This window comes from Petaurus breviceps, unplaced genomic scaffold (assembly GCF_028583685.1).
Source record: "Petaurus breviceps papuanus isolate PSGF00001 unplaced genomic scaffold, PetGlider_PUasm1.0 138, whole genome shotgun sequence".
Taxonomy (NCBI): Eukaryota; Metazoa; Chordata; class Mammalia; order Diprotodontia; family Petauridae; genus Petaurus; species Petaurus breviceps.
In genome coordinates, this window is record NW_027185694.1 from 19985243 (window position 1) to 20009190 (window position 23948).

Here is a 23948-nt window from a genome sequence, read left to right on the forward strand (position 1 = left end):
ATCCATTTTGCATTTTATAGTGCTCTCTAATTCTTGTTTGGTCATAAAGTCTTTCTCTCTCCACAAATCTGACAGGTAAACTATTCCTTGCTTTCCGAGACTGCTTACAGTATCAACATTTATACCTAGATCATGCACCCATTTAGACTTGATTTTGGTATATGGTGTTAGATAATGATCTATGCCCAGTTTCTGCCATATTATATTCCAGTTTTCCCAGCAGTTTCTGTCAAATAGTGCATTCTTATCCCCAAAACTGGGGTCTTTGGGTTTATCAAACAATAGATGACTATAATCATTGACTGCTGAATCTCATGTGCCTAATCTATTCCATTGATCCACTAATCTATTCCTCAGCCAGTACCAAGTAGTTTTGATGACTGCTGCTTTATAATACAGACTGAAATCTGGTATAGCTAGTCCACCATCCCTAGCATTTCTTTTCATTAATTCCCTTCATATTCTGGACTGTTTGTTCTTCTAAATGAATTTTGTTACTATTATTTCAAGCTCTATAAAGTAGTTTTTTGGTAAATTGATTGGTATGGCACTGAACATATAATTTAATTTAGGTAAAATTGTCATTTTTATTATATTAGCTCGACCAGCCACAAGCAATTGAAATTTTTCCAATTAAAGTGTTTTATAGTTGTGATCATATAGGTCCTGGGTTTGTTTTGGCAGGTAGATTCCCAAATATTTAATAATGTCTACAGTAACTTTAAATGGGATTTCTCTTTCTATCTCTGGCTGTTGAGTTTTGTTAGAAATATACAGGAATGCCGAGGATTTATGTGGGTTTATTTTATATCCTGCAACTTTGCCAAATTTATTTATTGTCTCAAGTAGTTTTTTACTTGATTCTCTAGGATTCTCTAAGTATATCATCATATCATCTACAAAGAGTGATAGTTTGGTCTCTTCTTTGCCTAATTTGATTCCTTTTTCTTCTCTAATTGCTACTGCTAACACTTCTAGTACCAGATTGAATAAGAGGGGTGATAGTGGACACCCTTGTTTCACCCCTGATCTTATTAGGAATGCTTTTAGCTTATGCCCATTACATATAATATTTGCTGATGGTTTAAATAGATGCTACCTATTATTTTAAGGAAGGCTCCATTTATTCCTACATTTTCTGGTGTTTTTAATAGGAATGGATGTTGTATTTTGTCAAAAGCCTTTTCTGCATCTATTGAGGTAATCATGTGGTTTCTGCTAGCTTTTTTGTTGATATGATCAATTATACTGATGGTTTTCCTAATATTAAACCATCCTTGCATTCCTGGAATAAATCCTACCTGATCAAAGTGTGTTATTCTTGTGATAAGTTGCTGTAGTCTTTTTGCTGATATTTTATTTAAAATTTTTGCATCTATATTCATGAGGGAAATTGGTCTATAATTTTCTTTCTCTGTTTTATCTCTTCCTGATTTAGGTATCAGTACCATATTTGTGTCATAAAGAGAACTTGGTAGGACTCCTTCTTTACTAATTTTCCCAAATAGTTTCTAGAGTATTGGAATCAATTGTTCTTTAAATGTTTGATAGAATTCACTAGTAAATCCATCTGGCTCTGGAGATTTTTTCCTAGGGAGTTGACTGATGGCTTGTTCAATTTCTTTTTCTGAGATTTAAGTAATTTACTTCCTCTTCAGTTAATCTGGGCAACTTGTATTTTTGTAAATATTCATCCATTTCCCTAAGATTGTCAAATTTATGTGCATACAATTGGGAAAAATAATTCCTAATTATTGTTTTGATTTCCTCTTCATTGGAGGTAGATTCACCCTTTTCATTTTTGATAGTCATAATTTGGTTTTCTTCTTTTTTTATCATATTGGCTAAGGGTCTATAAATTTTATTGGTTTTTTCATAAAACCAACTCTTAGTTTTATTTATTAATTCAATAGTTTTCTTGATTTCAATTTTATTAATCTCTCCTTTGGTTTTCAATATTTCTAATTTAGTATTTAATTGGGGGTTTTGAATTTGTTCTTTTTCTAGGTTTTTCAATTGCATGCCCAATTTATTGACCTCCCTTTTCTCTAATTTAATCATGTATTGCACTCAGGAATATAAAACTTCCCCTAAGAACTGCCTTTAATGCATCCCACAAATTTTGGTATGTTGTCTCATTATTATCATTCTCTTGAATGAAATTACTGATTGTTTCTATAATTTCTTGTTTAACCCACTCATTCTTTAGAATTAAATTGTTTAATTTCCAATTAGTTTTTAGTCTGTCTTTTCATGGCTCTTTATTGCATATACTTTTTATTGCATCATGATCTGAGAAGGATGCATTTAATATTTCTGCCTTACTGCACAGAATTGTGAGGTTTTTATGCCCTAGAACATGGTAAAATTTTGAGTATGTGCCATGAACCACTGAGAAGAAAGTATATTCCTTTTTATCCCCATTCAGTTTTCTCCAGAGATCTATCATATGTAGCCTCTCTAAAATTCTATTTTCCTCCTTAACTTCTTTCTTGTTTATTTTGAGGTTAGATTTATCAAGTTCAGAGAGGGGGAGATTAAGGCCCCCCACTAGTATAGTTTTGCTATCTATTTCTTCCTCTAATTCCCTTAACTTCTCCTCTAGGAATTTGGATACTATACCACTTGGTGCATATATGTTAAGTAATGATATTTCTTCATTCTCAATGGTGCCTTTTAGCAGGATATAATTTCCTTCCTTGTCTCTTTTAATTAGATCTATTTTTGCTTTTGATTTATCTGAGATAAGGATTGCTACCCCTGCTTTTTTTTACTTTAGCTGAGGCATAATATATTCTACTCCAGCCTTTTACCTGTACCCTGTGGGTATCCCTTTGTTTCAAATGTGTTTCTTGTAGACAGCATATTGTAGGATTATGGTTTTTAATCCATTCTGCTGTCCACCTCTGTTTTATGGGAGAGTTCATCCCATTCACATTCACAGTAATGATGACTATCTGTCCCTTCCCCTCCATCCTATCCCCTCCCCTGCTTATGGTTTTGTTTCTTCCTTCTCCCTTCCCCTCCTTGAGGGTTTTCCTTTTGACCACCACCTCTCTCAGTGTTCCCTCCCAGTAACCCCCTCTTTTTTACCTACCCTCTCCCCTTACTACTATTTCCCTCCCCTCTAGTCCCCCCGTTTTTATCCCCCCCTTGCCCTCCTACTGCCTATAGGACACAATAGATTTTTATACTTATCAGAGTAGGTTATTGCCCTTTTGACCCCAAACCAATGAGAGTAAATTTCATACAGTGCTCCTCTCCCTCCCTCCTTTCCCTCTAATGAGTTTTCGTGTCTTTTCTCGTTAGAATCTTAAACTTAACTGATTATGTTGATCCCTCTTTGAACCAGAACCAGTAAGAATAATGTTCAAATGATGTTCCTCTCCCTCTTTCCTTCCCCTCTACTATAGTGTGTTTTCTGGTAGACCAATAGTTCTTAAATTATCTCTCCTGGATCTGTTCTCTAGGTCAGTTGTTTTTCCAGTGAGATATTTTATACTTTCTTTCAATTTTTCAGTCTTCATATTTTGTTTAATTGACTCTTGGAGCATCATAGAGACCTGAGCTTCAATTTGACTGATTCTATGTTTTAGTGAATTATTCTCTTTGCTTAGGTTTGAAGGTCCTCTTTTAGAGAGGTATTTTCTCCAATTACTTCACTAATTTTACTTTTTAAGGATTTGTTTTCTTCAGTGAAACTTTTTTCCAATTTGGTAACTGTAGATTTAAATTTGTCTTCTGCCTCCCTAATATGGCCTTCAAAATCTTTCTTGAGCTCCTCCAAGAGTGCTTTTGGGGTTTGAGACCAGTTCATGTTTCCTTCTGTGGTCTCAGATGTGAGGATAGAGTCCGTGTTGTCCTCTGTATTTGGTTGTTCTTGCTCGCTATAATAAGCTCTAATAGATTTACTCGTCTCCCCTTCTCCTTCTCCTTCCTTCCCATTGTAACTTCCTATTTCCTAATTTCTTAGGCTGGGAGCTAGGTGCCTGGTTTTTGGCTTTGTGTTGTAGCCTCTGGGTGTGTAGATTGAGGCCAAGGCAAGGGCTCTCAGTGTTTCAGTTAAGTTATGCTGATGCTCACAGAGTACTCGGTGGAGAAGGGGTGGTCTGTCCACTCCAGATTTCTGCCTCTATGCCCCTGGGCTACCGCTGTAGCAGGCTTTTGCTGGTCAGGTGAGGTAGGGCTTGTTGGGACCCCTCCCCCTCTTCTCTTCAGACTCCTTGCTGCCTCAGCTACACCTCTTCTCAATGACTCCCAAGCTATTTCCACTGTCTCAGGATTTCACTCTGGGCAGGACACTTATCTCTGTGTTTTCTAGGTCAGGGAGGGGGAATTGAGCAGCCAGAGTTCACTTTGTCATCCTAGGCTCTGGAAAGTCAGGCAAGCAGTTTCTAAACTTCCAGGCGGGGGGCTGATAGCCCCAGAAGAAGCTGCTGTCTCTGTTGGGGGCCCCAAGCCCTCTCTTACTGGGCTCCAATGGATCCTCCCAACCCTTGGTGAGATGCTGGTGAGATGGCTGCAAATCGCCCTTGAGGTGGGTGATTCCACAGGCTGGGGCTCCTTCTCTCTCTGCTGTAGTCTGCTCTCTCTTCCAAGAGAGCTGCAGCCCCCACATGCTCTGCGCTCTCCCTGCCTAGACCCACGTGGGCACTTTCCTGGGCTGCATTCTGCCACGCTGTTTCCCAGTGGATTCTGACACTCCAAAATCCATTCAGATTCACTTTTTAAAGTTTAGTGATGGGGGCTCTCAGAACAGACTGTGGCTCCAAGGCTGCTATGGAGGCTGTAATTGCCTGGGCTGCCCTTCCGAATGACGCAATGTGTGACTGGGGCTGCCGTGTGGCTGCAAGTTTGAGGAGTTTCAGGGGTCCCTGGTGAGGATTGAGGTGTTCAAAGCCCAGCAAGCAGCCCCTGGAGGAGCAGCCCCTACCATCTTATCCCGGATCATTGACAAAAGCAGTCTTGCTGACATCCTTTATGAGGACCATTCTCTTCCAGATGTGGCCCCTCAAGCTCCAGTGCATCTTCTAGTCATTCCCAAAAAGCCTATTCCTCCGATCAGCCAGGCTGAAGAAAAGGACAAACAGCTCCTGGGCTACCTACTACTTGTGGCTGCACAAAGAGCAAAAGCTGAGGGTCTAGGAGGTGAATACCGGTTAGTGATCAACTATGGGAAGCTTGGAGCCCAATCTGTGTATCACCTGCATCTGCACATACTTGGGGGATGGCAACTTCAGTGGCCACCAGGCTGACCCTGAATAGGACGAGAGGGTGTAGGAATCTATAATTGTTAATAAACCTGTTGAACCCTGAAAAAAAGCAAAAACAAAAAAATAATGTTTAGTGACGGGATTCACAGAGGAGCTTAGAAAAGTTACTGCTTCAGTTCTGCCATCTTAGCTCCACCCCAACATTTTTTAAAAGTAGGAGGGAGATAAAACCTCTCTCTTTCCTTGACTGAGAATCTCTCTCTTCCACCTTCTTTCTGGCTCTCTCCACCTTCTTTCTGGCTCTCTTTATGTTTCTTTTGAGTCTTTTACTTGAAAGCTAAAATTTCTATTTAGCTCTAGTTTTTTCATCAGGAATGCTTGAAAGTCTTCTGTTTCATTAAATATCTACATTTTCCCCTGAATACACAGTTTTGCTGGGAATACAGTTCTTGGTTGTAATCCTAGCACCTTTGCCCTCTGGAATATCATATTCCAAGCCCTTCAGTCTTTTAATGTAGAAGCTGCTATGTTACTCTGACTGTGGCTCCTTAATGTTTGAATTATTTCTTTTTGGCTCCTTGTTCTGTTTTCTCCTTGACCTGAGAGTTCTGAAATTTGGCTACAATATTGCTAGGAGTTTTCATTTTGAGATCTTTCAGGAAGTGATAAATGGATTCTTTAAATTTCTATTTTACCTTCTGGTTTTAGAATATCAATGCAATTTTCTTTGATAATTTCTCAAAAAATGCTGTCTGGGTTCTTTTCTTTCTTTTTTTGAGGAGAGAAAGCAGGGCAATTGGGGTTAAGGGACTTGCCCAAGGTCACACAGTAAGTGTTTGAGGCTCAATTTGAACTCAGTTCCTCCTGACTCCAGGGCCAGTGCTCTATTCACTGCACCACCTAGCCACGCAGCTGTAATTATTTTCCTCTTGCAAATTATTTTAATTTTGAAGAGGTTTGAAAGATTGTGAAGATGACAGAAAATATCTAGTCCTCCATTTTATTTATCACATGACCTAGAAGTCTCATCTAACTTTTTTAAACTGCTTTTTAGTTCCTTTGCATCTTGGTATTTTTAGGCAACACTGCTTATAATCTTCTACCATCCCCCTGCACAAAATTTTACAGATTAGTTTCTATTCCAAACTGGGTTCTCCTTGTTCTGCTTAAAAAGGAGATTAACTACTTGGCAATGCTGTTTTTAGGTTTCTTTTGTCTCATTATGGCTATAGATTTTTCAGTGGATAGATTTCTGTGCAAGATTGTTATAATCAGTAACAATAATTGTTCTATCCTTCGTTTTCCTTTTGTCAGAGGGTTGACATTTTAATTGCACACTTTTTCTTCTCCAGATTTTTATTTTTTCTTTTTCTGGTTTTGCAATCATTTTGATCTTTGTTCTAATAGTGGTCTGACTATACACAGATAGGTGGTTGAAGAATGACTCTTATATCATCAAGAGTCATTTCCTTTCTGTTAAACTTTAATTGACTGTATTTTTGTGTATTTGGTACTCTCCACTGCCAGCACTGGGTATAAGAAGGCAGAAAAAACTGTCCCTGACCACAAGGAGCTTACATTTATTGGTAATGAGATACACTATGCTCCTAACAGGGTTTCTGATCGTGGTTCTTATTGTATCAATTCCTCCAGGAACGTGGTACTGGCTTTTTTTGTTGTTGTTATTTGTTTGTTTCTACTAATTATTTGCCATAGTAAGGGCAGTCTCAAAGGTTTTCATTTAGGTTCCCACATTATCATAGCTTTCATTCTCTTATTGGGGAACCTACAGGTAAATTATGCAATTTAGAGAGGATTCTGGGAAGATGGTGGAGTAGGTTAGAAAATTGCAAGCTCTCAAGATTTTCCCTCACAAGAGAGTTAAAATAGCACCTTAGGGCAAACAAAGTGTGGGTAGAGATAAATAAGGATAGGGGCATAACTGGGGTCCTCCTAGGACAATTTGAGAAGATTGAAAGAAAAATCCCAGGACAAGGTTTGGTCCCTGTGAAGAGTAAACATTTCCAAGATAGGTTCCGTTTTAACAACGAGTAGCCCAGCTCAGCCCAGCCAACAAAACTTTTACCCCAGGGATAGTGAGGGGAGTTGGGTGTCTGAGCCTGGGAAGATAGAGGGAACCTCTGCTGACAAGGAATGCCAGACCTAACTGTGCTGCAAAGAGCAGCAGGGATGAGAAGGAACCAGCACATGCCCAGTGAATACAGAAGCAGTAGGGCAGAAAGTCCCTGATTGTGGGCACTTAGAGGAGGTTGGAGGTTTGGCTTTGATTCCAGGCTAGAGGGGAGAACTGAAGATCTGGGACAAGAGGCACCATTTCCCATACCCTAGGGATATAGGTGATTACAATAATCAGGCTATTACCCAAAAAAATGCATAGGCAAAGGAGAAAGAATTCAACCATAGAAAGCTATTATGGGAATAGAGATGACAGAGGTTCATCTTCCAAGGAGGATATTGAACTAAAGAAACCCCCAAAGAGTAACGTCAAATGGTCACCTGCCCAAAAAGATTTCATAGAAGATTTTTAAAAAGATTTTAAAGATCAAATGACAGAGATGGAGGAAAAACTAAAAAAAAAAAAAGAATAATCCAAGAAAAACTAGAAGGATATGAAGGGAAAGTCAACCAATTAGAAAAGAAGATCCAGAATCTTAAGGAAGAAAATGACACCTTGAAAATTAAAATTAGGCAAAATGAAGTCAGTGAAATTATAAGAGAGAGATCAAGAAATGATTAAATAAAATATGAATAATAAAAAAATAAAAGGAAAAGTGAAATATAAGAAAAATAACAGATTTGAAGACTAGATCAAGAAAATAATTGAACTAATTGAAAGTTATGATCAAAAAAAAGAATCTTAATACAATAATACAAGAAATAATTAAAGAAAATTGTCCTGAAGCATTAAAACAAGGGGGGAAAGTAGAAATAAAAATAGAAAAATCCATCAATCACCACTTAAAAGAGATCCTATGAAGAAAACTCATAGGAATATCATAGTCAAATTCTGAAACCCCCAGCTCAAGGAAAAAAATATTAAAAACATCAAGATTAAAACATTATGATGAGGGGCAGCCGGGTGGCTCAGCTAGTAAGAGCACTGGCTCCAGTGTTGGGATGACTTGTAGATCAAATCCCGGGCTCAGACACTCAGCACTACACCCAGAAATAACTGGCCATGTAACCTTGAGCAAGTTACTTAACCCCAATTGCTTAAAAAAAAAACACATTATGATGTCACATATGTAAAACAATGTGATGAACAAAATAAATATAATGATGTCACAATTAGAATTACACAAAACCTAGCAGCAGAGACATTAAAGGACCACAGGTCTTGGAGCATAACATATTGAAGAGCAAAAGAACTGGGACTCTGGCCAAAAATATCATATCCTGCAAAGCTAGGTAGTAATCTGAATGAAAAAAAAAATGGTCATTTGATAAACTGATTTTCAAGACTTTGTTAAAAAAAAATCCTGAACTTAATAGAAGATTCTACATACAAAAACCCAGAGAAATATAAGGCACATAACAAAGACTCATCATAAGGAATATGTAAGTAGAGACATTTTTATATATGTAAAATGTATGTCTAAAATTCTTATCAATAATTGGGTAGCTGTAAGGGTTATGGGATTTAAAGATCTTCCATGCCCCATTGAACTTGCTGACGTAGCAGGAAGGGGCGGAGCAAGAGGAAGCAGAAGCCAAACTAGAGTTCCTGTGGTGGCTAGCAGTGGTGGTGATGGCGGCAGCAGCAGCAGAGGCAGTGGCGGCAGCAGCAGCAGAGGCAGCGGCGGCAGCAGCGCGAAGCCCTTTTTGAGTCAGCCAGAATTTCTGCTAAGGACTCCTGCTGAGGACTGCCAGGGGCCAGAGCTGCTGGGAGCACGCTTCCTGGATGCTGGGTGGTTGCTGTGAGTGGGGAGAGGAGGACCTTTGCCTGAGGTAGCCTGTTCTGTTTTAAAGGCTTGAGAATGTGGGTGCTTTCTACTTTATCTACCTGTGCCAATGTCATAACTACTCTGATGGCTTTCACTTTCTGGTTTTGGGACTCAGTCTTTTGGTATTTTAATAAATTTTCTAGCTTATTCCCCCATATGGCAAGCATGATGTATTTTGTGATGGATAATTATATCAGCATATTTGTAATTTCCATAGGCATTGTGAATATGGCATTGCTGATACAGTAGCTCATATGAAAGATTGGGGTAAACCTGAGTATGATATGAATTTAAAAAGCAAAACCATTTAGGACACCTTAAAAGAATAATTATTTTATACAAATGAGTTGCAAGAGGAAGTACTGACAGAGGAATTAGATGGGGGAGGAGGGCTGGTAGTTCTGGTAACCTACTTTAATTGGAAATGGGTTTAAGAGGGAATAATACATATATATTTAGAATATAAATTCAGAAGAAATAAGCTGGTAGGGGTATAGGGAAGGGGGAGAGGACAAGGGAGGGATCTTTAGAGGGGAGGGTGAGGGAATAGGTAAAATAGGGGTATAGGAGGTCATTTAGATTTATGGGAATGGGAGGATAGGAGACGGATCCTTGGAAGGGGGTAGGCAAGTCATAGGAGGGCAAGGTAGTGAGTAGAAGTAAAATAGAGGAGGCAGAAAGGATAGGAAACAAGAGATATGCACATACATTAAAAACAAAGATCAGGAGTAGAATAAGTTGGGGAAAGCGTATGTCTATATATGTATGTATATGTGTATGTAAATATCTATAGCTATAGAGAAACATTTAAACTTTATGGTAGCTTTCTGGAGGGGTGGGGAAGGGTATGTATATATGTATAGTTATAGAGAAACATATCTAAACTTTATTGTGGCCTTCTGTTTGGGGGGAAAGAAAAAAGAACAAAGTAAAAAAGTAGAAAGCATAGAACAAGAGAAAACTCACAAGGAAGCAAAGAAAAGATGGAGAATTCGCAACACAATTGAGTATTATTTATCATATAGGCTTTCTTGAAATGAAAATTCATTGTTACATATTTTGAATCCTCTCTTTTGTTCTGCTATGCATACAACATGCTTTTATTTTTCTTTCTAACTTTGTACTTAAATTCCATTATTTCAGTTTATGATATGTTTTTGTTTCTTTTCTCTGTTCTATAGTTGTATTGTGGCATTTGAGTCTAAAATAAAATTTAAAAAAAATGCAATTTAAAATAAATTATACCAGAGAGATAATGACTGAGTCTGGTCTATTTCCTTAAGATTTAAACAGTAAGCTAACAGATATATCCCCTTCACTAACCTTCCCCTAATTCAGAAAGACTCCCATCCAGAACTCAATATTCCATTCTTCCCCACCCTAGAACCCTACCCTAAATCACTGAGACTTATCATGCTTGCCTGCCAGTTTAGCATTGCCACCCCCCTCATGGTGAACTTCTGGAGTTGGCTCTCAGGTTCTCTGTTTGTGGTCTGTCATCAATGTCTCCTGTAGCAGTGGGGTGTAAGATTAGCCAACTTATTTTTATTTTTGGCTTGAAACCATTAAAGTCCTTCCTGAACCTGCTCTTTTTTTTCTTAAACTTATTTTTCCTTCTGAGAGTTAAAAGAAGCCAGCCTACCTTCCAGTTATATAAAATTTTCACTATCTTATACTGCTCCAGGAAGCAAACATCATCATCTTTTCAATGTCTTTATCATCACTGAAAGATTGCTCTGCATCTCATAGTATTTTAGGGAACAGTTTTGTGAATTTGCAAATTTTGTATCATGGCAAACCACAGACTGGTAGCATTTCAACATAGAATTGGGGAGATTCCCCTATTCCTGCTTGTTCTTATGGGGAATGCCTGACTATAGAGTTGCTTTACTTCATTCTTGAAATTCCAAATGCTTCAGGTTAGTCATCTTCGGTTTCTTTACTAGACAGTAAAGAAAATCACAGCAATATTCCCTACTGGAGGTCCAACAGAGTTGGACATTAGGCAAAGCAAAAGGATATGGAATAGGAATGTATGCAACATCAACTCTGTAGTCACAGTGGGTCCAAAGATTCACAACTCTGAGATGTTGCTTCACCTTTACATCGCATCCAGTTTTCCATTAGGGTCATCTTACCACCTGCCAGTATGCTACCACTGAACCAGCATCCTACAAACTACACACCAAATCTGGACCTCTAGACCTAAACCTCTGCAACTCAGACCTCCAAAATCCATTTACCCAGAGTCTGGGGAATTTAATCTACTGTACAGTTCTGCTCTAGGGTCCAGTCCCATTGTTTGGTGACTCAACAGGATTAGCTCACTATGTTCACTGCTGGCCTTAGACACCAGACCATTTCACCTTCACAGTGTATCCAGATCTCTACCCAGACCATTTTATCATCTCCTTGCTATAGCCCTCCTCTTTGCATCCCCTCCACTTTTTGCTCTGACTACAGTAATTCAATCAATAGTGTTACTACTTTTGAAAAGTGCCACTTTCCTGAGTCATAAATCAAATTTATCATCTCTGTGAATTTCTACTCCTTTCCCTGGTGACTACTGCCCTAAAAATGTTGCCTTCTTCTACTAGAATGTAAGTTCAGGGGGGGCAGGGTCTGCCTCTATTTTTCATTTTTATCACCAGTAATTAGCATCCCAATTTGTCACATTGTTGCCAAAGTGATTTTCCTAAAACTTGGGACTTACCTGTCACTTTACTATTCAATAAACCCCAATTATTTTCCATTACCTTTTAACATAGGCAAACTAAGGCCATTGGGGCCAATCTAGCCAGCAGCCTGTTTTTATACTGCCTCTGAGCTAAGAATGGTTTTTAAAATTTTAAATAAAATTGAAACACAGTCATGCTCCTTTGTTTATGTATTGTCTACAACTGTTTTTCTGCCACAATGGCAAAGCTGAATACTTATAACTGAGAACATATGTGGTATTCTCATAACTTCCCACTGTTGCTTCCGTACCACAAATCATAGTGACGAAGTTAAAACTAGTCAGCATTTTGAGTACCACATGTATTGCTGTACTGTGACTTTTTTTTAATTACCCAAATTTTCAAATCAAGAAAGGAGGGGAAAAAAGTTTTGTTAGTATTTCTTACCTCAGGGCCAGGATTGAAATTTTTCTAAAGAAGAACTGCCCTCCATTTCTATTCTTAAACAATGAATGTCTCTGGAAATTAGCTTTTGCTGCACACTTGTGTTTTTGGATTTTTTTGTTTTTTTGTAGGGGAGAAGGCAAGGCAATTGAGGTTAAGTGACTTGCCCCAGGTCACACAGCTAGAAGCCTCAAGTGTCTGAAATCATATCTGAACTCAGGTCCTCCTGACTCCAGTGCCAGCACTGTATTCACTGCGCCACCTAGCTGCCCCTAGACTTTATTTTTTAATTAATTCAACCTAAAACTATAAGCTAAAACAGCACTGGAAGTCTAACCTTTACTGTGGTAAAATCAATTTGATGACAAGTAATGTTTGAATCATAAATAATGTCAATTTACTGCTGTGTACACTTCTCATTCTGTCAAAAGATAAAACAAGAAGCAAAATCCCCATTTCCCCATTAATTTGCAGCAGATATTCAAACTATAGTTCCAGCAATTTTTTTTTGGATCTCTATGCAAATGGAAGAGAAATTTCTATATCTGAAAATCCATTTAGCTGTGCAATTGAGGAAATTCCACTTAATCTTCAATTGAAAGTAATTAATTTGGGGTGGCTAGGTGGCGCAGTGAGTAGAGAGCCGGCCCTGAAGTCAGGAGGACATGAGTTCTGATCTAGCCTCAGACACTTAAACACACACACACACACACACACACACACACACACACACACACACCCAAACTAGCCGTGTGACCTTGGGCAAGTTACTTAACCCCAATTGCCCTCCAAAAAAACAAACAAAAAAAAGCAAAAAAAGTCATTTGCAATTAGGATGGCATGTATCAAAAGAATGTATTCAATTAAAATCATATGCTCATGGCATATGATTACAAATATTTGGCAATGCCTATGTAAAAAGACATCTTTAAAGATGAAATATATAAAATCTCATTACATATCAGCATTAATAATTGATTTTGATCAATTGCATGGGGAACACTACCTTTGAATCCGTTAAGGGAAATGTCATCACCTCAAAAGAACCCAATTTTTTTCACTAGCAGATCTGTATTACAAACAATTGTACTCAATTATTATTTTTATATTTTCAATTCCACCAACAAAAAATTTGTGGGAATTTGTTTTCTCTCTTGTTATATAAATACCTATATAATATCCTCAATTTTGTCTTTGGACCACTATACCCTAAGGACCATGAGACTTTTTCATCTGACTAACAGGTGAAACTTTCCTTACGTATTTGTTGTCTTGATTAAGAGGTGAACTTTTCAGAGTAGAAACTGTCTTTTTTGTTTCTATCCCCAGCATTGATAACAGTGTATGGCACACAGTATTTAATATTTACTTTTTCACTCAGTACTTATACATGATGATCCAACTCCCAGCATTAAGTTTTTGCCCTGGATTTCCCCCATGCCCAGAAAGCATTTTCTCGTCACCTCTGCTTCTTAGGATCCTTAGCTTCTTTCAAGATTTAGTTCTACACGAAGCCTTTCTGTATCTCTTCCCCTCCATCTGCCAGTGGCCTCCCTCAAAATCACCTTTTACTTATTTTATACATACTGATACATGTGCATGTTGTTTCCATCCCAAGCCCCAGTAGGCTGTAAACTTCTAGAGGGTAAATACTCACTTTTGTCTTTCTATTTTAAGTCCCTAGCATAGCCAAGGGCACATAATTAAGGGCTTAATAAATGCTGATTGAGGTGATAGGAGTAAGAAGAGATATACTAGTAATCGGAAGGTAGGGGAAACCACAAAATGGGAGCAAAACTGGAAGCAGCAGCCTAGAAAGAAATTGGACATGTTGTACTGATAGGAGAACAGAAATTGAATTTGGGAGATGTCTGAATACAAGATCCACCACAGACTAATTGACCTGAAGTTGGAAAGCATGTCATTTAATGTCTCCTTTAGTTTTTTATTTGTAAAAGGAGGGAAAATACTACTTGTAGTACCTAATTCACAAGGTTTGGAGGAATTCTATAAATTATAAAGCCCTGAATTCACTGATTTTTGTTTTAAAAACAGAACAAAAAAGGACACTCATCACCCTGCCTTCTTTGCCCTAAAACTAAAGAAATTAAACTTTATCTTATTTCAGATTAATTTCTGTGGGATGTATAAAAGTTCTATGCGGTTTTAGTCCCTGACATGATTAAACTAAGAGCGTTTCTCTCCACAAACACACTTTTCCTGAGTCTTAGTGTCCTCATCTGCAACGAGAGGGTTTGACTATACGGGAGACAGTGGCATGGAGAATGGCCTTGAATCCTGAAAGACTTGGAAACAAGTCTTTTATCTGACACATCCTAGTTGGGTGAATCACGGTAGCTAGGAGGGGGTTAGCAGAGTGCAGAAGCTAGCTATGTAAATGCTAGCAATTTAACTGCTAAATCGTTTAATCTCTCATTGCCCAACCAGTACTTTAAAATATGTTACAAGTCACGCGTCACAGGAAGCCAATATGCCTACATTGTTCTGAATGTAGGATTTTCCTTTTAAAATGGGATCTTCTTAAAAGGAAAGTGTGTGTATGTGTGTATCTGTAAGTGCGTAGATTTGCAGATTGTGTGTGTACATATATATGTATATATTCAGCCATTCATTAATAAGTGAATGCACTATGGAAAAAAAGTACCAGTGCACGAGGGTTTTCTGCAATGGAGATTTAAGGAAAAACGTGTAAAAGAGGAAAACCTATATTCTGACAGTATAAGAAAGGCGAGTTGTCGTTATCGCACTATGCTTGTAGCGAGGGGACGCAGACAGGATGACGGTCACTCCAGCAGAAGGAAGTTTTAAAAGGATCCATTCCCACTCTCGGTCGCTGTCCCTGGTGAGAAGGGCCGAACTCTTGCGGAAGAGCCTGCTGCCCAGGTCACTAAAATCCATGACGGAGACTGCGCAGAGGCTGCGCCTACTCTCTTCTTCCCTTCCTCTTCTAACATAGGAGAAAACACCACCACAAGGTCCCCCTACACCAGCTTTTCTGGAACCAAAGGGACAAAGCATTAACGTCAGAGGTTAAATTTCATTTCCTCTTCTGTCTCCGCCTCACACCGCCCACGCGTGGGTGGGGAGGGAGCCGGAACTCCATTTCCCGGAAGCCTTCACAAGAGTCCGCAGCCTCTAACTCCCAGCATGCAGTGGCTTCAGCCCTTCATGGGACTCCGGTTGTCTCCCGGCTCTCCTTCGAAAGGTCGCTGGTAGATGGTACAGCGCTTTTGCTCTATTGATCAGCTCGCCAGCGTTGACGACCTTGCCGGCTCCACCGCTTAGTGACTCGAGTTCCTGGCTCCGAGCGCCGCTCCGAGCGGGGAGACCAGACATCCGAAGTGGAAACGAGGCACCGGGAGTGACGCCACGGCTAACTAAGCCTTCACTGTCTTCCAGAAAACACGCGTCACCGCCGCCATCTCCGAGGGACAGCTGCCTCAACCAATAGATGGGGAGGGTTCTTCCGCGCGGGCGCGAAACCGGACCAATCACAGGCGAGGAGCGGTGGGCTTTTCCCATCTAGTTCTATTTCCTGGTCTCTTCTGGAATACCTGATTCCCCCGACCCTAGAGGTGAGTGGATTTGTGGGCTGCGGCCCCTCCCTCATTCCAGCTGGTCTCCTCTGACCGGAGTCTGGAGACTCCGCGAGTCCGGCTAGGGTGGAGGAAACTGCTGGCCAGGTGATCCCCGGGGAGGGAGAAGCTGCTGGGCGGGGCTGAGTGGGGAAGGGTGGGGAGGGCCAGGCTGGGGCCGCAGGGGCCGAGGGTTGGGCAAACCCCGGCCGATTTGGGCATCGGCAGGGCCGGGGGGGAGACCGGGAGGACCGCCGGAATCGGGCCTGCGCCCTGAGCCGAAGCCGAGTCTTGACATGCGCTGTGAGGTGCAGCCCCTCAGAGGCGGCTCCGGAGACCCCTGGGTCCGCACGCCCCTCAGCCCACGGGACCCCGGGAGTATTGGGACGGGGAGGGAGACAAAAGGGCTGGGTTGGAGGCGTCCTATGAAGGTCTAGAGAGGAAGGAGACATTGGACCAACCTTTGACATAATATATTGTGTGGGAATTTCCCCTCGAGTTCATAGGTCATAAGTCAGGCAGAGCCACATGCCTCACTGATTCTCAAAAACCGAAGTAAGGTGAGCCCTAATATACTTTAGCGCCCTGGTCTTCTTGTAAGACGTGACTTGCAGACCTCCTTTTCTTTATTATTAGAAGATATATTAAGTTCAATGAGACCTTAGAGATTATACAATTAAGCCGTTTCCGGTTTTTTTGGAATGAGATTACTCATCCCTAAAGCAAAGAAATGACTTGTCAGAGACCACACTTAAATGATTTTCTGGGTCTTGAACTCCTAGACCAGGTAAAAAGACCCCTATGGCAATCTGGTGAAGCTTACTTACCCCATTTATTTTTTAACAATTCTATATTGAAGGACATCAGGGTGGCTTAGTGAATAGAGCACTGACCCTGCAGTCAGGAGGACCTGAGTTCAAATTCGGCCTTAGACACTTGACACTTACTAGTGGTGTGACCTTGGGCAAGTCACTTAACCCCAGTTGCCCTGCCTTTCCCCCCTCCAAAAAGACAAAAAATAAAATAAAATATTGAAGGACATGATAAATCTTCAGGGTTAATGGTGAAAAAAGTAAAGATGTAAATTTTTCCCCCATCCAAGTTAAAACAAAACCCACAAACTCTTCTCTTAGCTCTCAGTACCCTTAGACTAGAACTCTGGTCTTCTGACTTACAGTTTAGGGTGCTTTAACATTATACTTTATTCTCATTGCTCATAATTAAACTATGTTTGTCAGTCTTCATCTTTATGGACCTCTCAAGTATTTGGCACTTTATGATGTTTTCTATTGCCTTGATTTCTACAGTCTTTCCTTTTCTATATCTTTTCTTTTGATGCCTTTCTTACTACCATAGGTGTTAACTATGCTTCTGTCTTTTGCTTTCTCTAGCTCCACAGAATGTCAGCTACTTGATGGTAGAGCCTTTTGATTTTGAGGCACATATTAGTTATTTTAATAGTATTTGTTCGGGGTGACTAGGTGGGGCAGTGAATAGAGCACCGGCCCTGGAGTCAGGAGGACCTGGATTTGGATCCGGCCTTAGACACTTAACACACAGAAAAAAAAAAAACCTGGCCGTGTGACTTTGGGCAAGTCATTTAACCCCGATTGCCCTCCTATTTGTTGAGGCTAGGTGACACCATGAATAGAGCACTGGCCCTAGAGTCAGGAGGACCTGAGTTCAAATCCAGCCTCAGACACTTAACACAAAACTAGACATGTGACCTTGGGCAAGTCACAACTCCAATTGCCCTACCTTCTCTCCTCCAAAAAGCAAAAAATAAAAAATAGTATTTGTTGAATTCTTGGGTATTTTCTATACTTTCTCACCAGGTAATCTTTTCTACTTTGGCTTCAGTTGTCCTCTCTGTGGGCAACACCGAAATCTCCAACTCTTCTTTTTTTTTTCTTTTTGGATGGTAGTTGGGGTTAAGTAACTTACTCAAGGTCACGTGGCTAGTTTTTTGTGTTAAGTGTCGGAGGCCAGATTTGAACTCAGGTCCTCCTGACTCCAGGGCCGGTGTTCTATTCACTGCGCCACCTAGCTACCCCTCCAACTCTTACTTCTTTCTAGAGTTCTATACTTAAATTTTCATCTGTCTTCTAGATTTTTCTGTTTCAATATTTTGTTGGCACATCAAGCTCAATAAATCCCAAACTGAACTCTGTTCTCCCTTAACCTTCTTTTCTTGATTTCCTATATCTGTCAATATACCATCATTTATCATTGTAATTTACAGTGTCTTTGACTTTTCCTTTTCCACTTCACATTTGGTCAGTTCTTCCAAAATATGTTGAATTAATTCTTATCATTTATTGTAATTCTAGTTCATCCTTAATCCGCATATCTTCTAATATGTTAACCAGATGCCAGTGTATCCTACATATGCTTCCAGATTATTATTTCTAAAACACAAATAATCTGATCTGTTCATTCTACTGCTCAAAAACTTTGATGGCTTCTTATTTACCTACCAAGTAAAGTAAGCAAAAAAAGCTTTATTCTTACATTTAAGACCTAACACAAAACTAATTGCAGTCTTCCAGATTTCCTCCTGAATACCTTCTACCTCTATATCTTTGTTTCTATTATTCCCCTCAATCTCCATCTTTTGATAGATTAACTCATAGTTCAAGGCTTAATTTGTAAATCCAGTCTCTGAATCATGCACTTGAAGATCGGGTGAAAATATTACATTTCATTTACCTAATCTCATAGCATTTTATACTTTACATTCAGTGTATTAGAGAATGTGGATCAGGAACAAGAAACAAAAGAGGTCAGAGGCTTGTAAACTACCTCAACCCTGCTATCCAATGAGTACTTTTCTCAAGAAAAGATGTTAGATACATAGTGATCACTAAGTAACATCATAACAAAGTAAAGTTGACTTTATATGTTGGGAAACAACTAGTTACTAATATAGGAGTCATTTTTGAATCAGTGGTATTTGTACTGTAATTGAGTTATTAAAACAGATCAAAATCAGTGTTAAATGTGAGACTGTAGAATAACGCTAAAAGAGTTTTAGTCTGACCAACAAGTTGTTGACATTGAAAAATAAGAAGTGGATGAAGGAACAGATAGCAACTTAGACTGTCACTCTTTCCTTTGAAGTTTGATAAAAATCAATCACCACAATGAGGAAACCAAAAAAGCCAGGAAGTTACTTCAGCCAGAAAATACTTGCTCTACTTTTAGTGGTATGTGGCAGCTAAGGGAAGTGCCTGTTAAGAACATAAATTCGTTTGCAGAATATAATGTAGAAGGGTAATGGAACACTATGAGCAGTGTCATCTCCTAAAATCGTACAGGAGTGAAGATTAGTGCAAAAAACACATGGTAGAGAATCAGTTAAACTGGCCCTGGAAGGAAGATGAGTAGATGAAAAAGATACATTAATTTCTTTACAACAAACTATTTTTTCTTTCAGTAACCATCGCATTTGGATGATAATATCTGTCTCATGTGCTGCATGAAAAAATCAGAAATAGTACTAAAGAAAACAGATAGGAAGACCAAGACCAGACTTCCATTTAGAACATGACAAGATTTTGAAGGATTGATTCTAAAGATCTCTGAAAGGAGAGTACACAGATGCTAGGGGGAAAAAAAATAGACCAGGCATCATGGATAAAAGAACCTGCTTCAAAGTCAGGAAGACCTAGGTTCAAGTTTTACATGTGTCACAGAGTGGTTGTGTGACTCTGGGCAAGTTAACTCAATGTTCTAGGCAATTTCTGTAAGGCCATAAATTGCAGAACAGTTACTGATCTTCATTGATAAAGGGAATTTCTTCCCTGGCAATTTCCTACATCGATGGAATACTCTACAAAAGCTTTGAGAAAAATTTGTAAATAATATTGAGGACAACCTACATGAACATATGAGGAAGAAGAAGCAAGTAAGCTTTTGTAAATTATATTCTTTTGTGGCCACATCTTTATAGTCGTGCAATTGACTAAAAGGTAGAAAAAATACAAAATCTCTGTATATTATTTTACTGTAAAAAAGCATTTGATTCAGCTGATTCAAATGCTACTTAAAGGTTCTCCAACAAGATGTCCCTCATGTGCATGTAAATATCATAAGATTCCTCGAAAGACAATAGAAAGAAGCTTCATTCTCCATTATTATTATCAAGCCAGGCATAAAACTGGGAAACAGACTCACTTATCATGGAAGACATCTAGTTCAGACTGCAAGTGGAAGGATCCAAATGATGAAGTCCTCCAAATGCTACAGTTTTCAAATAACATTGTTTTGATTTTATCAAGCCTTAGAACATTGCAGAGCCTGCTAAATGAGATTCATAATTATTCAAAAGAGTTTGACCTAACAGGAAAACAGAAACCAAGTGGATAAAAGAATGCTTATTTTCTAGACTAAAATCTATTCAGTTGGTTGGAAAATGTATTGAACCAATCCATTAGTACATATGTTTTGGAGAAACACTTAAGATGATCAGTAATCTAATTTTATTATCTATCTACATATGTATCATGACTCTCCCTAAGATTATAAGTTCTTTGAGGATAAGGACTGCGTTTCATCTAGCATGGTGTGTTTTAAACATGCTGGGACCTAATGGTTTTTGAATTTCAAGTAGCACTGTGATAAACCTTGAACAAGTGATATTTAGGGACCTGGTGAAGTGTTTTTTCTCTCAATTCAACTCAGACTTAAATACATCAACATAAAGAACTAACCAGTCATAATATGACCTCTGGTATTAAAGCCTCAAATTTTTTTCTGACTTTTGAAGAAAAATGAGGAAGTTAGGTTGATGTTTCTAAAGTTTTACCCATCTGATATTTTTAATTATGCTGTTTTGTAACTTCCAGTTTCACATGACTCCCATAGATTCAGCTCTGCCTTTTGTTGTTGTTGGGTTCTTTGTTCAGCTTCACTCTAGAGACATGAGGGGATACAGGAGGGTGATTCACAGGTTGGGAAAGGAGGTAAGATCTGTATAGTCCTAGGTGGTATAGTGCTGGGCCTAGGATCAAGTAGACCTGAATTTAAACCTGGAAATTTACTAGCTGTGTGACCACAGACATCTCACTCCACTTCTGTTTGCCTCAGTTTCTTCAACTGTAAATTGGGAATAATCAAAGTACTTATCTCCTAGGGTTGTTGTGAGGATCAAATGGGATAACATCTGTAAAATGATACATATTAGTTACTTAATAAATGCTTGTTTTCTTGCTTCCTTTAGATAGTTATATTGTCTTCTCTGTTTCCTTAGGGTTCTGTGTGACATATTCATCTAGTAGAAGTCAGGATCCTGTTTGAAAGGGCAAGATATTTAATATATAGCTGAAATTGTGGAAAATCTGAGACTAACAATGGCGGCAGAAGCGGTCCTGACACCTCCAAAGCAAACAGGGTCTCTTATACTGAAACTGGTGCCAGGCCCTAAAATGGGTCAGGATGCTCTACAAGAATCTACTGTACCTCCCAAGACCATCCACCAATTAGTACTGGAGCACTTCTTTACCTTTCTGCCAGAGAAGAACCAGTCCCCAAATCATAAGACTGGCAAGGAAGATACCATAATCTTAGTGAAGGATGTTACTTCAACTCTGCAGAACAGAGGTGAGACAAAAATTTCACTGGGGAGAAAGGGAGAATCTTAGCACCACTCTCTCCCAAAAAACAGGTGAGAGGTGGGGAGCAATAGATATTCCTTGCCTGGGATAGTAGATATTGTTTAGTTGATATTTCTTCCTTTCCTCCGTCTACCATGTTTCAGTAATCAAGAGAGTAACTATGTTCTCAGCATAAAAGGTAGTATGAAGGTGATAGTCCCACTGTAATCTGCTTTGGTCAAATCCCATCTAGGGTAGTGAATGTAGAGAGTAACCAGGAAAGGCAGGAGGTTTAAAGTCAATTCATTTAAAGAGGAGTTGAAAGAATTGAGGATATGTAGCCTGGAGAGAAAATTTAGATGAGCCAAGCCTTGACACATGAAGAATCATCATTAGACTTATTCTTAACTAGTATCAGTGGGTAGAAGTTGAAGAGAGGCAGCGTTAGGCTTACATTTTTAATAACTGGGGTTGTCCAAAATTGGAATGAGTGGCCCTGAAGGTATCAGCAGTTACTTTCTCTTACTGAAAATATTTAAGCAGAGGCTGGATGATCACTTTGGGGTGGGGGGAAGAATTTTATTGTATTAGGTAAGGATTAGATTAGATGACTTTTGACGACACTATGATTTTAATATTTGTTCCTTGGTTTCTAAAGAAGGTTGATATTGCTAAGTCTGATACAGAAGGGGAGGGGGCAGCCTAGCCCTAGAGACTGAGGGAGAATCTGAACTCTAATAATTTGGAGTCTCAACGTTGTCTGTCATTGCTGCCTTCTCTCCTCTCAGCCCATCCTGCTTCCTGGGTGACAATATTTCCCAAGGACAGACGTGTCCATAAACGGGAGGTGGGGCCCCAGACCTTTCCATCTGAACTTCAGGTAAGCTCTGCTTCCTTCTTTCTCTTGAATGCAGCCTTCTCTTTCCTTTTTCAGATCTTTCCTGCCCAGAAAACCTAATTTTCCAAAAGCTTTATGTTTAGCTTTCAAGGAAGAAATTGGGTGTCCTATGCTAGATGTTCTTTGTAGGCTACTTCTTCACTGCTCCCACCCTTGGCTGCTATCATTATGTCTCTGATATGTTTCCATATATGCCATATTGATAATAATACTCAGAAGTTTGTTTTATCTTCATTACATCTTTCTTCTTTTACCTTAATATCTCATCAAGGAAGTTAGGACCATCTCAGAGAAAATAAGTACTAATTGAGGAGTCTGTCATTATTTCAGGAGCCTGTGGTATTTGAGGATCTAAATGTATATCACTCCCAAGAGGAATATGTGGGCCTGGATCTTGCTCAGAGGTCCCCCTTCTCCAGGAATCATGGAGAGGAGGACGTTGGCGACATGATCTTAGAAGGTAAGAATTCCTTAAATTTTGGGAACTGTGGGGTATCATAGAGCATTATAACTGAAAGATACTTTAGAGACCATCTTATCCAGCCCTCTCATTTTTGTACAGAAATTGAGACCCACAGAAATAAAAGGACTTATACTTGAGGTTCCCTTGCTAGTGTTAGACCTGAGACTAGAATTTGGACCTCCCAAATCAGTGCCTTTTCATTATAGCAACACATTCTCCCCGAATCCTAAGATACCTGAATGATTTCACACCCAACTCTACTATTTGTGATAGTATCATCTTTCTTTAGTTCTAGAGCCTTTGAAAAAGTATCTACTGTACATGTGTGCACACATTCCTTTTCGCCCTCTACCCCTCTAGACGTGACATTGAGCTTAATTTGTTGTTTAGAGTCTATGCCCCTAGATAGAGATCATCCACTAACAGTTAACACTGTGGGTTGATATGTTGATATGTTACAGAATCATATCAGAAATACAAATAGGAACAAGCGCTAACAGGCAATGGTAGACTGTTCCTAAAGATATCGGCTTGATACCACATAAACTCTTGCAAGTTTACACGTATGATGGGATTTATTTATTGACACTCCATAAACACTGACAGTCTTTGAGCTCAGTTCTGCCTGTTTTATAACTTATGTTCCTTGGCATTAATTCTTTTTGTCCAGCACAAAACAGGTCTACTACTACTGGATAGTAGCCCTTCAGTCACTTCAGCATATTTTGCCTTTTATTATGGTTCTCCTAGCTAAAGAACTTTGCTTTCTTCAAGTTTCTTTTATGTGGTGGTTTCACTTTTCCTCAAATATATTTTTGTTTATCAGTATCCTTCTATTGAGGCACCTAGACATGTGAACCACAGTGTTCTAGAGTTGATTTAATTATTACAAGATATAATGGAAGTGTTATTTACTACATTCTGATGTAATCTATGTTAAATGTTGTATTTTAAAAAGTATTAGCACAACATACTGCTGGCTGCCACTCGACTTGTGGTCAACTAAAAGACTAGAATGGTAATTAAAACCTAGTTGACCTTAGTGAGTTCAAGTCCCCGGTCTGGTTACATTCCAAGGTACTAATCTAGTTTGCAGA

General features: G+C 39.2%; 1 protein-coding gene and 1 pseudogene across 4 annotated transcripts in view; both read left to right on the top strand.

Annotated features, from left to right (window-relative positions):
• Nucleotides 1-3949: 3949 nt before the first annotated feature.
• On the top strand, nucleotides 3950-5340 carry LOC138176216 (adenosine 5'-monophosphoramidase HINT2 pseudogene; annotated as a pseudogene).
• A 10129-nt stretch (nucleotides 5341-15469) lies between these two features.
• ZNF200 (zinc finger protein 200) overlaps nucleotides 15470-23948 on the top strand; it is a 28083-nt gene continuing 19604 nt past the window's right edge. Inside the window, exons 1-5 of one of the 4 annotated variants that reach the window (XM_069106920.1) lie at nucleotides 15470-15896; nucleotides 19333-19803; nucleotides 21148-21497; nucleotides 22279-22370; nucleotides 22719-22848. In XM_069106920.1, the coding sequence (XP_068963021.1) occupies nucleotides 21248-21497; nucleotides 22279-22370; nucleotides 22719-22848 (472 nt within the window). In that variant the 5' untranslated portion in view covers nucleotides 15470-15896; nucleotides 19333-19803; nucleotides 21148-21247. Of the gene's footprint in view, nucleotides 15897-15983; nucleotides 16005-19332; nucleotides 19804-19830; nucleotides 20861-21147; nucleotides 21498-22278; nucleotides 22371-22718; nucleotides 22849-23948 lie in introns of those variants that run through there. The other 3 variants (XM_069106922.1, XM_069106912.1, XM_069106923.1) reach the window with 3 other exon arrangements.